The sequence below is a fragment of the Otolemur garnettii genome, unplaced genomic scaffold, assembly GCF_000181295.1.
Source record: "Otolemur garnettii isolate 467f Iridium unplaced genomic scaffold, OtoGar3 scaffold00156, whole genome shotgun sequence".
NCBI lineage: Eukaryota > Metazoa > Chordata > Mammalia > Primates > Galagidae > Otolemur > Otolemur garnettii.
The window spans coordinates 2,924,365-2,939,701 of NW_003852551.1; the positions used below are offsets into that span (position 1 = coordinate 2,924,365).

Sequence of the window (15,337 nt, forward strand, 5' to 3'; positions counted from 1 at the left end):
TGCAGCCTTCATTGTTGTTTGGCGGGCTGGGCTGGATTCGAACGCGCCACCTTAGGTGTATGTGGCTGGCGCTTTAGCCACAGGTGCCAAGCCAATGCCCGGTATTCTTAAATTTTATTAGGTCAGGCATAGTGGCTCACACCTGTGATCCTCACACTGTGGGAGGCCAAGGCAGGTGGATTGCCTGAGCTCAGGAGTTCAAGACCACCCTGAGCAGGAGTGACACTCTGTCTCTAAAAATAGCCAGGCATTGTAGTGGGCATCTATAATCCCAGCTACTTAGGAAGCTAAGGCAAGGGGATTGCTCAAGCCAGAGTTTGAGCTTGCTGTGAGCTACGACACCACAACATTTTAGTGAGGGCAACAAAATGAAACTCTGCCTCAAAAATAAATAAATAAATTTTATTGAGCTATTGATGAAACCAGGTAGAACAGAGTGGTTGACTATAAAGAAGTGTGTCTGGTAGAACTTCAGAATGATGGAAGTACAGAGTTTACATTAGACTCATCAGGAAAGAATTCAAAGCCATCTCTAGGTGCTCTGTTGATGTGTCAGTTCCAGTCTGGTTGGAGTTTAATATGACAAAGAACAGTACAAATGAGTATTTCTTCGAGGCCTTTTGCCATAGGAAGGGGCCTTAAGGGGCTGGGTAGGGTGGCTCACACCTGTAATCCCAGCACTCTGGGAGTCCTAGGCAGGTGGATTTCTTTTTTTGAGGCAGAGCCTCAAGCTGTCCCCCTGGTTAGAGTGCTACGGCATCACAGCTCACAGCAACTTCCAACTCCTGGGCTCAAGCAAGTCTCCTGCCTCCGCCTCCCAAGTAGCTGGGACCACAGGCGCCTGCTACAATGACCGGCTATTTTTTGGTTGCAGCCATCATGGTTGTTTGGCAGGCCCAGGCTGGATTTGAACCTGCCACCTTAGGTGTATGTGACTGGCACCTTAGCCACTTGAGCCATAGGTGCTAAGCCTAGGCGGGTGGATTTCCTGAGCTTACAGGTTCAAGATCAGCCTGAGCAAGAGCAAGGCTGCAGGCATTGTGTCAGGCACCTGTAGTCTCAGCTAGTTGGGAGGCTGAGCCAAGAGAATCGCTTGAGCCCAAGAATTTGAGGTTGCTGTGAGCTATGCCACCACAGCACTCTACCAAGGGTGACAAAAGTGAGACTGTCTCAAAAAAGAAAGGGAGGTGACTTTGATTAAGGAAGGTGGCACTTATAAGACATAGTCGGGGGGCAGCATCTGTGGCTCAGTGTATAGGGTGCCTGCCCCATATACCAAGGGTGGTGGGTTCAAACCCAGCCCTAGCTGAACTGCAACAAAAAAAATCACTGGGTGTTGGGGGGGCACATATATTCCCAGCTACTTGGGAGACTGGGGCAAGAGAATCGCCTAAGCCCAAGAGTTGGAGGTTACTGTGAGCTGTGATGCCACAGCACTCTACTGAGACAAAATGAGACTCTTTCTCTAAAAAAAATGACATAGTAGGGCTCTTCTTCAAAGACTATACCCCTTAAAATTGAGCTATTTTCCATGTAGAGGTTGAACCCTCTTAAAATCTTTTGTGGGAGATAAAAGATAAGACTATCTGGATGTTTCATAGTTCTGGTTTGGAGGATTCATAAATTTTTTTCTTTTAAACCTAAGTAGACAGTCAACCCTATTTAGCTCAAGTCTAAATCTGAAAGCTCAAAGTTTCTAACCCTTTCTTACTTTACCTCTTCTCAGGCCACCAGGCTACCCCAATATGAATCAAGGGGGCATGATGGGAACTGGACCCCCATATGGGCAAGGGATTAATAGTATGGCTGGCATGATCAACCCTCAGGGACCCCCATATTCCATGGGTGGAACCATGGCCAACAATTCTGCAGGTAAGTTGTAGTCATTGTTAATCCCAGAGATTTAAGTGTAATCTTTGGCTACCTTTTTTTTTTTTTTTTTTCAGGCCATTTGGCCTATGATTCCCACTATTTTTAAAGTAAATCTTATTGAGCTATTGATGAATACAGGTAGAACAAAGTGATTGACTATAAAGAGGTAGATCTGGGCTCAGCGCCTGTGGCTCAAGTGGCTAAGGCGCCAGCCACATACAACTAAGGTGGCGGGTTCAAATCCAGCCCAGGCCCTCCAAACAACAATGATGGCTGCAACCAAAAAATAGCCGGGCATTGTGGCAGGTGCCTGTGGTCCCAGCTACTTGGGAGGCTGAGGCAGGAGAATCGCTTGAGCCCAGGAGTTGGAGGTTGCTATGAGCTGCGATGCCACAGCAGTCTACCCAGGGGGGATAGCTTGAGGCTCTGTCTAAAAAAAAAAGAGGTAGATCTGGTAGAACTTCAGAATGATGGACATACAGAGTTTGCATTAGGCTCAGGATTTCAAACTCCTACCTGAAATCCTAGCACTTTGGGAAGCCAAGACAGGAGGATCACTTGATCCCAAGAGTTCAAAACCACCCTGAGCAACATAATGAGACCCTGTCTTTACAAAGGGTGGTATGTGCCTATAGTCCCAGCTACCCTGGAGACTGTGGCAAGAGGATTGCTTGGCTGGGTGCAGTGGCTCACACCTATAATCCTAGCACTCTGGGAGGCTAAGGTGGGTGGATTGCCTGAGCTCAGGAGTTTCAGACCAGTCTAAGCCAGAGTGAGACCTCCTCTCTAAAAATCACCAGGCATTGTTGTGGGTGGCTGTGTAGTTCCAGCTACTTGGGAGGCTGAGGCAAGAGAATCGCTGAATCCCAAGGGTTTGAGGTTGCTGTGAGTTGAAAAAAAAAGAGAGAAAGAGAGAAGGGATTGTTTGAGCGTAGGAGTTTGAGGCTATAGTGAGCTAAGATCATACCCCTGCATTCCAGCCTGAGTGATAGACAAGACCCTGTCTCATAAAAATGAAAAAATAAGAGTGATTCTTTTTTTTTTTTTTCCTATGTAGCTTGCCACAGTTTCAAAGCTCACAGCAACCTCTAACTCTTGGGCCCAAGTGATCCTCTTTCCTTTGTTTTTCTATTTTTAGTAAAGATGGGAGTCTTGGTTTTGCTCAGGCTGGTCTCAAACTCGTGAGCTCAAGCAATCCACCTGCCTCGGCCTCCCAGAGTGCTAGGATTACAGGTGTGAGCCACCGTGCCCAGCCAAAAAAAGAGTGATCTTCACATCACAGCTAAACTTACTGGCCTTGAAAATTTTTTTCTCTTCTTACAGGGATGGCAGCCAGCCCAGAAATGATGGGCCTTGGGGACGTCAAGTTAACTCCAGCCACCAAAATGAACAACAAGGCAGATGGGACACCTAAGACCGAATCCAAATCCAAGGTAATGGTTTTTATCTGGAATCATCTCAGTTTTGTGTACTATCCTTTTCATTGATAAGAAAGAAAAAAGAAAATGATAAGATTCTAGCCTTTTATGACACTAATTAGATAGTATCTATAAACACTACTGTTGACCCTTCTTATCATGAAGGGTCCCAGAATGACAGCACATTGGATTAGTTTAGAATTAGCCTAAGGGGTCCAGACAGCTGTGTGTATCCTCACAGCTGTTAGTTATCGAAGAAATGGCAGACCTTGCAGTATAGAATTCTCTCTACTGTTTGGTGCCCTCTGTGAAACTATGCCTTCTATGCTGTACTCTAGCATTGACAGATGGGGTGTGTCATGGGCAACTAGCTGCTCTTCTCATCTCAGCCTTACTCATAACAGGAATGGTGGGTGCCCTGTGTTCTGTAAAGGAAGAGATAAGGCTGATGGGGCTTGGATCCTCCCTGTAGGTTGGTCCTGGGCATGCTGTCTGGTAGCCTTGGAACCTGCTCAGCATCTGGGTCATTAGAAACATTTCTGGCCTTAGCCATCGCTCACTTTCTGTATCCATATCAGGAGGGGAAATGTAAATCACAGCTGCTATCTCCTGTGGATCTTCACCTCTAACTCCCAGCCCTTCTGGCCATCCTCCTGTCTTGGACAGGATGATATCCAAAGCTCTTCAGCCACATGACACACCCTCCTTTCTTGCAGAGAGAAAGAATTTCTTTTCATTTTAATCTATCCCATTTGCCTCAAGATCATGTTTTGAGTTTCTTGAGTTAACTAAAATACAGTACCTAAGTGTGTGTGTTCAGACTCCTAGGTAGTAGTGTAGGAGTAGTATTGACTTTGATGTCAGGTGGACAAGGGTTTAACACTCAGTGCTGTCACTTAAAAGCTGTGAGATCTTAGGCTTTGCTTCCTGTGCTGCCTTCTTTATCTTTAAAAATGAGTGTAATTTACGGCTCGGCGCCTACAGCTCAAGCGGCTAAGGTAACAGCCACATACACCTGAGCTGGCGAGTTCGAATCCAGCCCAGGCCCACCAAACAACAATGATGGCTGCAACCAACAAATAGAGGGGCATTGTGGCAGGTGCTTATAATCCCAGCTACTCAGGAGGCAGAGTCAGTAGAATCGCTTGAGCCCAGGAGTTGGAGGTTGCTGTGAGCTATGATGCCTCGGCACTGTACCCAGGGTGACAGCTTGAGGCTCTGTCTCAAAAAAAAAAGTCAAATTTATAATAATACAGTCAATGTTAGCATCCATCCTTTGCAGGAAGAAAATCTAAGCTCCCTTTTGGCCCTTCATCCTTGTCAGGCAGGACAGGTATTAGTGACCACCCCAGGGTAAGCAGCTTTACCACTGCCCTCATCAAGAAACTTCTGAGGGGGCAATTCCTGTGGCTCAGTCAGTAGGGCACTGGCTCCATATACCGAGGGTGACAGGTTCAAACCCAGCCCTGGCCAAACTGCAACAAAAAATAGCTGGGCACTGTGGCAGGCACCTGTAGTCCCAGCTACTCGGGAGGCTGAAACAAGAGAATCACCGAAGCCCAAGAGCCAGAGGTTGCTGTGAGCTGTGACGCCACGGCACTCTACCGAGGGTGACAAAATAAAACTATCTCTACAAAAAGAAAAAAAGAAACTTCTGAGACCCTTAGCATAGGCCTTGAATCTGACCCATTCCTATGAATTTTGACCTGAACCTTCCAGAAATCCAGTTCTTCTACTACAACCAATGAGAAGATCACCAAGTTGTATGAGCTGGGTGGTGAGCCTGAGAGGAAGATGTGGGTGGACCGTTATCTGGCCTTCACAGAGGAAAAGGCTATGGGCATGACAAATCTGCCTGCTGTGGGTAGGAAACCTCTGGACCTCTATCGCCTCTATGTGTCTGTGAAGGAGATTGGTGGATTGACTCAGGTGAGTGAGTGCCTGACACTTGACTTCTCCTGTGGTTTCACTAAGCTCCCTCTCTCTTGGCTCAGCACCTGTAGCTAAAGCGGCTAAGGCGCCAGCCACTACACCAAAGCTGGCAGGTTTGAATCCAGCCTGGGCCTGCCAAACAACAATGACAACTACAACCAAAAAATAGCCAGGCATTGTGGCAGGCACCTATAGTCCCAGCTACTTGGGAGGCTGAGGCAAGAGAATTGCTTAAGCCCAGGAGTTTGAGGTTGCTGTGAGCTGTGACATCATGGCACTCTACTCAGGGTGACAGCTTGAGGCTCTGTCTCAAAAAAAAATAAAAATAAAAAAATAAGTTCCCTCTCTAGGTACTCATGGCTTCATATGGTGTCAAGCATCCCTCGGGAACATCACCCTCTCCTGCTCTCTTGAGTCAAATATAGACTGACCAGGGAACACAGGTCTTACAAAATAAGGCAAAGGCAGGAGGCTGAGACCTACCTGAGTATGAGTTATTAGAACTAAGTTTACCATGTATCTAGACTCCCAAAGACAGGGAAAGTCTGTGGGCATTCTTATTTCATAAGAGGCAATTTGGCATAGTAGCAAGGGTAGGATTTGGAGATACGAGCCTAGTTTTGATCCTGTCTTAGCCACTTGTAACATATGTGAACATAATCAAGGTACAAAAGCTCTCTGAACTTAGTTTACTTATTTGTAAACTAGGAACAGTGTGTATCCTGCTAGACTTTCAAAAGTTGGTAATAATATAAACATAAAACTTTTCACAAGATTTCTGCCATGTAAATTGGTCTGCAAGATGGTAGGGGCAATCAGGGCAGTTGTTCATTTTCTCATTTCTGGAAGCTTTCCAATAGGGAAAGGTTTTCAGAAGCTATTTAAAAGAAATAGTTGATGAAGGAAGACATGGTGAGAAATTATATGTTTATTCTATATAGAAGACTTAAGTGAACTGACTAAGTTTGCTGAAATCCTCTAAATTGGATGTCACCCAGAGCTTACACCTACCCTGGTACCTGGTACCTTACAGTTTTGCTTTAGACTCAGCCCAAGAGGCAGATAGGTGAGGCAACACTGACAGCACAGCGTGCCTTGCAGACTTTCCTTCTGTGTATGTTCTGTAGTCACCAGACCAGAAGCCTGCTGTTGGATTAGTTTGTGACTGAGCTCAGAGGGAGGCGTGGTGGGGAGGGTTATTCTAACCCTTCTAAATCAGAAGAGGAAAACAGCTGTCACCAGCAGAAAAGAAAGCGATTGGAATGAAGCCAACCAACAGTCAGTTATGAATTCCTTCTCCCTTCAGGCTTTATTCCCCTCCCCCACAAAGGAAAACAAAACAAAACACGTGTGTACTGCCATATAACTGGCGTGGGAAGCATAGCCACAGAAAGCTTCTGAGGTGACCCTGGGCTTATTCGTGCTGTGCTCTCTGATACTCATAGCCAGGCCTTTCTTGCTTGTGGGAGAAAGGGGCATTGCATTAGGATTGGGTGGGCTTCTGGACTCACTTATCCTAGGATGAGGCACTGAAGGAAACCTAATACCTAGGCCTGTTTTCCAGTTTGCAAAAGGATGTGAACCTTTTAGACACTGCTTCATATTGAACTCTAAAGACAGTGAGAATTCAGAGGCAAAAGAGTGCCATTATATTAGTCTATGGGACCAGGCGCAGTGGCTCACACCTATAATCCTAGCGCTCTGGGAAGCCGAGGCAGGTGGATTGCCTGAGCTCACGGGTTTGAGACTAGCCTGAGCCAAAGCTAGACCTCGTCTCTAAAAATAGCTGGGCGGTGTGGTGGGTACCTGTAGTCCCAGCTACTTGGGAGGCTGAGGCCAAAGGGAATCACTTCAGTGTGAGAGTCTGAGGTTGCTGTGACACCATAGCACTCTACGGAGGGTGACAAAATAAGACTCTTGTCTCAAAAAAAAAAGTCTGTGATAGCTCATGGAGAGGGGAGAAAGTCCGGCATACCCTCCACCAAGGCCATATCTAACTATGTAGACTCAGCTCAGGTGTGTTATAACTGCCCTAGGTCACCTCCCCTCCATCTGGGCTGTCTCCCTCTGTGCTTCCTTAAACTCTGATATCACAGATACTATGCCAACAAGTGTCACAACCTATTGAACTTCTTGTGGATTAGGACTAGAAAGCCCTTGTTCCCAGCCCATGGGGATACAGGCTTACCATATGGTAGATGAATAAGTATAAGAACCTATGAAAAGGCTCGGCACCTGTGGCTCAAGCGGCTAAGGCGCCAGCCACATACACCTAAGGTGGCAGGTTCGAATCCCCAGCCCGGGCCCGCCAAACAACAATGATGGCTGCAACCAAAAAATGGCCAGGCGCCTGTAGTCCCAGCTACTTGGGAGGCTGAGGCAGGAGACTCGCTTGAGCCCAGGAGTTGGAGGTTGCTGTGAGCGTGATGCCATGGCACTCTACCCAGGGGGATAGCTTGAGGCTCCATCTCAAAAAAAAAAAAAAAAAAAAAGAACCTATGAAAAAGGAGACCTACCTGCCTAAACCAGAAAGACTAATTATAGAAAGCCGTTGGGGAATCATATTGTTCAGTGTGCCCTGAAGCTGAGCGGAGACAGCTCTGTAGGCTGGCTGCTAGGAAGGTACAAAACAAGTCATAAGGCTGGGCGCGGTGGCTCATGCCTGTGATCCTAGCACTCTGGGAGACCAAGGCAGGTAGATTGCCTGAGCTAGAGCAAGATCCCATCTCTAGAAGTAGCCAGGTGTTATGGTGGGCACCTGTAGTCCCAGCTACTCTAGAGGATTAAGTAGCCCAAGAGTTTGGATTGCTCAAGCCCAAAAGTTAGAGATTGCTGTGAACTATGACGCCACGGCACTCTACCAAGGGTGACAACGTGAGAATCTGTCTCCAAAAAAAAAAAAAACAAAAAGTCATGAGGTCTGGGGTGGTGCCTGTGGCTCAATAGGGTGCCAGCTCCATATACTGGAGGTGGCAGGTTCAAACCCAGCCCTGGCCAAAAACTGCAAAAAATAAAAAAAAAAAAAAGTCATGAGGTCTTCACCATCTCTGTATCCTGGAGACAGTGAGTGGTGAGGGAAAGGATCCTGCAGTTCTATGTCCTTCAGATGCAGGGAAGCTACAGCATAAGAATGTCAAATTTGCAAAGAGCCTCACACTGGGGAAAAAAATCGATGTGAAAATTCCCAGTTTGAAAAAATAAGTGGGGTAGTCATTGATATTACCACAAAGAATCTCCATTTTATAAAATGTAAGTTTTTATTAGTGCATTTAAAAGAGGATTAGGATCTGCAGGTGATTTGCATGCTATTTTTCAGCGGTATACTTGTGTAAGGAAAAATCAGACTCTCTGAACTCTTTTCTGATAGGAATATGAGATTTGCCCCATCTTGAATAAATAGGCTCTGATAGTGGCAGTGAAGCATCCTGAGCGTAAAACGAAGCCAGCTACAGATTTAACATTTAACATTCCTCATGGGCTATCCACCAACCAGGATTAACTTGCGAGTACCTAAGAATGATGATATCAGAAGAGATGAGTACCTTCCAGCCTGTTGGGGTTTGAGGATTATGAGCAAGAAAACCAGGTAGAAGATATACCTTGACTCTTATGGTTGGTTATACAGGTCAACAAGAACAAAAAATGGCGGGAACTTGCGACCAACCTGAATGTAGGCACATCAAGCAGTGCTGCCAGCTCCTTAAAAAAGCAGTATATCCAGTGTCTCTATGCCTTCGAATGCAAGATTGAACGGGGAGAAGACCCTCCTCCAGACATCTTTGCAGCTGCTGATTCCAAGAAGTCCCAGCCCAAGATCCAGCCTCCCTCTCCTGGTAAGGATGGGGTGGGAAACCCCACCAAGGCAGGAGACCTGTTACTCTGGCTTCTTATTCAGTGGTGCCTGCCTTCTCCAGGGTAGCAGAGGAGATGCCATGTGAATGTGTGTTCTGCCATACCACAGGGCTTAACAGGTTAGCTGATTAAAACGTGGGCAGTGGTGACCCCGTTGGCCAGTACTCTGTAGCAGCCCTTAATGGTTTTCCTGGGGGTTTTATTTATTTATTTATTTATTTTATTTTGAGACAGAGCCTCAAGCTGTCCCCCTGGGCAGAGTGCTATGGCATCACAACTCACAACAACCTCCAACTCCTGGGCTCAAGCGAGTCTCCTGCCTCAGCCTCCCAAGTAGCTGGGACCACAGGCTCCTGCCACAACGCCTGGCTATTTTTTTTTTGGTTGCAGCCATCATTGTTGTTTGGCGGGCCCAGGCTGGATTCGAACCCACCACCTTAGGTGTATGTGGCTGGCGCCTTAGCCATTTGAGCCACAGGTGCCGAGCCTATTTTTTATTTTTTAAGAGAGAGAGTCTGTCAGCCAGGCTGGAGTGCCATAGTGTGATTTTAGAACATTGCAACCTTGGGCTCCTGGGCTCCTGGGTTCAAGCAGTCCTCTCGCCTCAGCCTCTTGAATAGCTAGGACTAGAGACGGGGTCTCCCTATATTGCCCAGGTTGTTCTGGAACTCCTGGCCTTCCCAGCTCAGCCTCCCAAAGGCCTGAGATTATAGATGTGAGCTACCAAGCCAAGCCCAGCCCTTGTTTTAATTTTTGTTGTGCACCTGGCATCTTGCCAAATGTTTGTAAACTGGTGAGTGGGAAGACATATGAGTAGGAGAAAACTGACAAATCACAGCAAGGCAGGGCCATCTGGGAGCTTTGGCCCACTGATGTCAGCACCTTAGAATGCAGCTCAGACTACAGCCTTGAATTCCCCAAGGGACTGAGATGGTAATGAATGAGAGAGGGGGTAGGGAGGGGAGATGAATGGAACTCCCTGATGGGAGTGCCTCTGCCCACCCTTCTTTCTGAGAGGAGGCTGGGACCTTAGGATAGCCTTGGAGGGAAGAAGGCCAGGGCGCCTGGAAGGTGGGTGTAAACACATGTGCCCTGGTGTTGACCTCTGAGGGTATAATGAGTGCATGAGATGACTCATTCACTGGGGAGGCCTAAGCAGTGGATATCTGCTGCTGGGAATGGTAACTAATGGAAACATTAATTACTGGTAGTTTTCTGCACATCAGCTTAGAGTAACATTTGAAGCTGAGCCATGACATAGTGCTAGATTCTTAAGAATAAGACCTTCTTGTCTCCTGGAGTGAGCCTACTGGTTTGGCAAGATGAACCTTCCCCACCTGGATTTGAGGGCTCTGGGAGTTTGTGTATCAGCATGACAGGTTTTTAGTAGGTTAGACAAGGTCCTTGGTGAAATAAAGAGAAATAGCCAGGAACACCGATAATGACTTGAAAAATCACCAATGTGATGTCATGGCCACATCACTTTTCTCTGTATATAAAATAAAAATAAGAAGCAACTGAACCTCAAATTCCCTTCATTAGGAACTGGCATTGTAGATCCCATGCTGAAAAGGGTGATGAAGGTTTTAAAGGCCTTAGAAAGATCTTTTCCAAAGAAATTCTGGGGCATTTGTGTGTTTCCATGAGAGATGAACACTTCTGCCAAGCACATTGCTCACCCTGCACCTCTTTCCACAGCTGGATCAGGATCTATGCAGGGGCCACAGACTCCTCAGTCAACCAGCAGTTCCATGGCAGAAGGAGGAGACTTGAAGCCACCAACTCCAGCATCCACACCACACAGTCAGATCCCCCCCTTGCCAGGCATGAGGTAAGGCCAGGAGCAGGGGCAGATGGGTTGGGGCACCTGGAGTTAAGTGCATGGGAACTCCCATGCAGCCCAGGGGTAATCCCTGCTACTACTACCTGCCCAGCCAGTGACTCCTGTGTGTCCTTCATTATATATTTGAGGAATTATTCTGTTTGGGGGTTAATTGGTTTTCCTCATTCTGGAGCAGGAGTAATTCAGTCGGGATCCAGGATGCCTTTCCTGATGGAAGTGACTCCACATTCCAGAAGCGGAATTCCATGACTCCAAATCCTGGGTACCAGCCCAGTATGAATACCTCTGACATGATGGGGCGCATGTCCTACGAGCCAAATAAGGATCCTTATGGCAGCATGAGGAAAGGTGACCAACTGCTATTGACCTTATGCCCTTGAAGACAAGGCCAAGAGAAATAGAGAGATAATCTTAGAGTGGCTTAGAGTTCTTCTGGAGCTATCCTCTGAGATAAATCATTTCCTGACTTAACCATCTGACCTTATTTACCCCTTTTAGTCCCTACCTCTTTTCTTCTGTTTTCCTTTTTTTTCTTTTTATTCCTTTTAAAACAGTCTCTGTCACCTTGGCTAGATCACTGTGGCATCACTCTAGCTCATAGCAACTTCAAACTCCTGGGGTCAAGTGATCCTGCCTCAGCCTCCTGAGCCCGAGCTGGGACTACAGGCTCCTACCACAATGCCTGGCAAACATTTTTAGTAGAGGCAGGGTCTCGAACTCAGGCTGGTCTGGAACTCCTAAACTCAAACGATCCATGCACCTCAGCCTGTCAGAGTGCTAGGGTACAGGCATGAGCCACCACACCTGGCTCCTGCCTTCTTTCTTATCTCCCTTTACCTGGCTTCTCTTTATCACCCCTTAACAGGTACATGCTTTTTACTGGTTGGGGCCTTTTATTTATTTTGAGACAGAGACTCACTTTCTTGCCCCTGGTAGAGTGCTATGACAGCATACCTCACAGCAACCTCAAACTCTTGGGCTCAAGTGATCTTCTTATCTCAGCCTCCCAAGTAGCTGAGACTACCGGTACCTGCCACAATGCCCAGCTATTTATTTTAGAGACAGGGTCTTAGTCTTGCTCAGGCTGGTCTCGAACCTATGAGCTCAGGGCAATCTACCCACCTCAGCCTCCCAGAGTGCTAGGATTACAGGTATGAACCACCACACCTGGCCAGGGGGCCTCTTTCCTTCTGTCTTGAACCTGTAAGGAAAACAATGGGATCAAACCCATTACTATGAAGAGGGTCTGGGTCTTCGGAGGAGGCAAAATACAGATTGTTCAGTCTGCTGTCTGCAGACCTAAATGTGCTCACAGCCTGCCTTTCTGCACTCAGCTCCAGGGGGTGATCCCTTCATGTCCTCAGGGCAGGGCCCCAACGGTGGGATGGGTGACCCCTACAGCCGTGCTGCCGGCCCTGGACTAGGAAATGTAGCGATGGGACCACGACAGCACTATCCCTATGGAGGTCCTTATGACAGAGTGAGGTAAGCATGACCCCTGTTCCTGTCCATCCCTAGCACCCCACTGCTATAGTGCACTCAATCTTTCTCTCCATTTTTCTTTAGGACGGAGCCTGGAATAGGGCCCGAGGGAAACATGGGCACTGGGGCCCCACAGCCGAATCTCATGCCTTCCAACCCAGACTCGGGGATGTATTCTCCTAGCCGCTACCCTCCGCAGCAACAGCAGCAGCAACGGTGAGTGAAGCCTGGTCTTGGTGCTGCTATAAATATGTTTTGCCATTTCCCACACTGATCCTCTTGTTAACTCTCCCTCCTGTAGACATGATTCCTATGGCAATCAGTTCTCCACCCAAGGCACCCCTTCCAGCAGCCCCTTCCCTAGCCAGCAGACCACAATGTATCAGCAGCAGCAGCAACAGGTGAGGAAAGCAACTGGGAAGGAACTGGTATGTGTATTCCCCTTGAAAGCTAGTTAGCTAATGTGTTAAAATCTGAATTCACCTTAGATACTTTGGTGAATTCTCTCACACAGCCAATTTTGCCTAGAGCAAGTCCGTGATCTCTTCACCATTTGGAGTCCAGTCTCCCTAGTTCTCCAAAAGGATAGAAATAGACCTTATTTTGACTTTTGAGTTTTTATTCATTTTTCTGCTTAAAACAAGGGAGAGCCAAAGAAAGACTGGTGGTTGCTTTCAGAAACAACTTCAAAGGATAACGTGTAAAGGTGACTCTTCGGAGTCTATATCCTCTCTTCTAGAGAGGTAGAATTAAACCAGGCACGTTTCTTGTTATAGCCATCTTGGCATCTGTGAACTTTGTCCCTGAGTGCAGAATATTAACTTTACTTCTGCTTGTCTCTATCTTAGAATTACAAGCGGCCAATGGATGGCGCATACGGCCCTCCTGCCAAGCGGCATGAAGGGGACATGTACAGTGTGCCATACAGCACTGGGCAGGGGCAGCCTCAGCAGCAGCAGCTGCCCCCAGCCCAGCCCCAGCCTGCCAGCCAGCAACAAGCTGCCCAGCCTTCCCCTCAGCAAGATGTATACAACCAGTATGGCAATGCCTATTCTGCCACTGCCACTGCTGCTACTGAGCGCCGACCAACAGGCGGCCCCCAGAACCAATTTCCATTCCAGTTTGGCCGAGACCGTGTCTCTGCACCCCCTGGCTCCAGTGCCCAGCAGAACATGCCACCACAAATGATGGGTGGCCCCTTACAGGCATCAGCTGAAGTTTCTCAACAGGGCACCATGTGGCAGGGGCGCAATGACATAACCTATAATTATGCCAACAGGCAGAGCACGGGCTCTGCCCCCCAGGGCCCCACCTATCATGGTGTGAACCGAACAGATGAAATGCTGCACACAGATCAGAGGGCCAACCACGAAGGCCCGTGGCCTTCCCACGGCACACGCCAACCCCCCTATGGTCCCTCTGCCCCTGTACCTCCTATGACAAGGCCCCCTCCATCTAACTACCAGCCCCCACCAAGCATGCAAAATCACATTCCTCAGGTATCCAGCCCCGCTCCCCTTCCCCGGCCAATGGAGAACCGCACCTCTCCTAGCAAGTCTCCATTCCTGCACTCTGGGATGAAAATGCAGAAGGCAGGTCCTCCAGTACCTGCCTCGCACATAGCGCCTGCCCCTGTGCAGCCCCCCATGATTCGACGGGATATCACTTTCCCACCTGGCTCTGTTGAAGCCACACAACCTGTGTTGAAGCAAAGGAGGCGGCTCACGATGAAAGACATTGGTAAGGAGACTTCCGTAAGTGGGTTGCCTAATCTGCCCCTTTCCATCCTGTCCATTGTTCCCTCCATCGCATATTCTGGATTAAATTAAATCTGGTCCAGGATTGACTAAAATAGCACCAAAGGACATTGGGTAAGGAAGAAATAAGCAGCTATTAGGTTTTGCTTCAAAGCATTGCCATACAGTGAATGTCTTGAACAGCTGAGAACCCATGAGGGGTAGGTGTGTGTCATCTCCCAGATAGGAACTACCTCCTACTTTGTATTATCTTCATAGTAGCCTGTCTGATGGGGCAGCTCTGGGGATACCTCCACGCAACCTGGTTTTGGTGGGTGGACGACATGGAGGTTTATTTCAGGAACCCCGGAGGCATGGCGGGTAATGATGTCCCTCAAGTCTGGGCTCCTGGCGGAGAGCACATGGGCATTAGACACCATTAACATCCTGCTATATGATGACAACAGCATCATGACCTTCAACCTCAGTCAGGTGAGTACAAGTGGATTAAGAAGATTGAGAGGACCTGGGATCTTTTTTATATAAGACAGTAATAGGCCTAGTGCAGTAGTACATGCCTGCAGTTCTAGTGCTTTGGGAGGCTGAGGCAGGAGGATCTCTTGAGCCCAAGATTTTGAGGCTACACTGTGCTGTGATTGTGCCATTACTGTCTAGCCTGGGCAACATCCTGTCTCAAAAAATAAAGAACTGCAGTGCAAATTCCACTGATGTGAGTACACCATATTTTCTAGACTACCAAGAGCAACCTGTGGTCTTTATTAGTGAACAGAACAATTCTTTCCGTTTTCCCTTTTTTTTACTGTGAATAGGAGGGGTTTTCATTGATCTGTTTCCTTAGATGTAAAGTGGGTGGGACGTTTGGTTAGTGATACTCTCTCAAAGCTAACTATCTAGACCTACCCTCTACAGGATGTGCACCTTGTGATTTCCCAATAGCTGGAAAGAGTTTGTGCTGTGCCGTCCTACTTTCTATCATCCTTAGTACATACCAATCCATCTCTCAAGGAGCTGGCTAGGAGGACATTGTTATTAGTAGTTACCATTTTTTATGCTCTTACTTTGTGCCAGGTCCTTTTTTTAATTATTATTATATCATAAACACATAGGGTGGCACCTGTGGCTCAAGGAGTAGGGTGCCAGCCCCATATGCCAAACCTGGCCCCAGCCAAAAACTAAAAAAA

At 47.6% G+C, this 15,337-nt stretch overlaps 1 protein-coding gene across 2 annotated transcripts in view; it reads left to right on the plus strand.

Annotated features, from left to right (window-relative positions):
- The window catches only part of ARID1A (AT-rich interaction domain 1A), a 105,023-nt gene that overhangs the window by 84,468 nt on the left and 5,218 nt on the right, over positions 1 to 15,337 (plus strand). The window contains exons 9-19 of one of the 2 annotated variants that reach the window (XM_012811432.2): positions 1,727 to 1,872; positions 3,196 to 3,305; positions 5,010 to 5,219; positions 8,848 to 9,055; positions 10,773 to 10,905; positions 11,093 to 11,265; positions 12,252 to 12,402; positions 12,484 to 12,615; positions 12,701 to 12,800; positions 13,248 to 14,139; positions 14,497 to 14,627. In XM_012811432.2, coding sequence (XP_012666886.2) covers positions 1,727 to 1,872; positions 3,196 to 3,305; positions 5,010 to 5,219; positions 8,848 to 9,055; positions 10,773 to 10,905; positions 11,093 to 11,265; positions 12,252 to 12,402; positions 12,484 to 12,615; positions 12,701 to 12,800; positions 13,248 to 14,139; positions 14,497 to 14,627 — 2,386 coding nt within the window. Of the gene's footprint in view, positions 1 to 1,726; positions 1,873 to 3,195; positions 3,306 to 5,009; positions 5,220 to 8,847; positions 9,056 to 10,772; positions 10,906 to 11,089; positions 11,266 to 12,251; positions 12,403 to 12,483; positions 12,616 to 12,700; positions 12,801 to 13,247; positions 14,140 to 14,496; positions 14,628 to 15,337 lie in introns of both variants that reach the window. The other variant, XM_023519083.1, reaches the window with a different exon arrangement.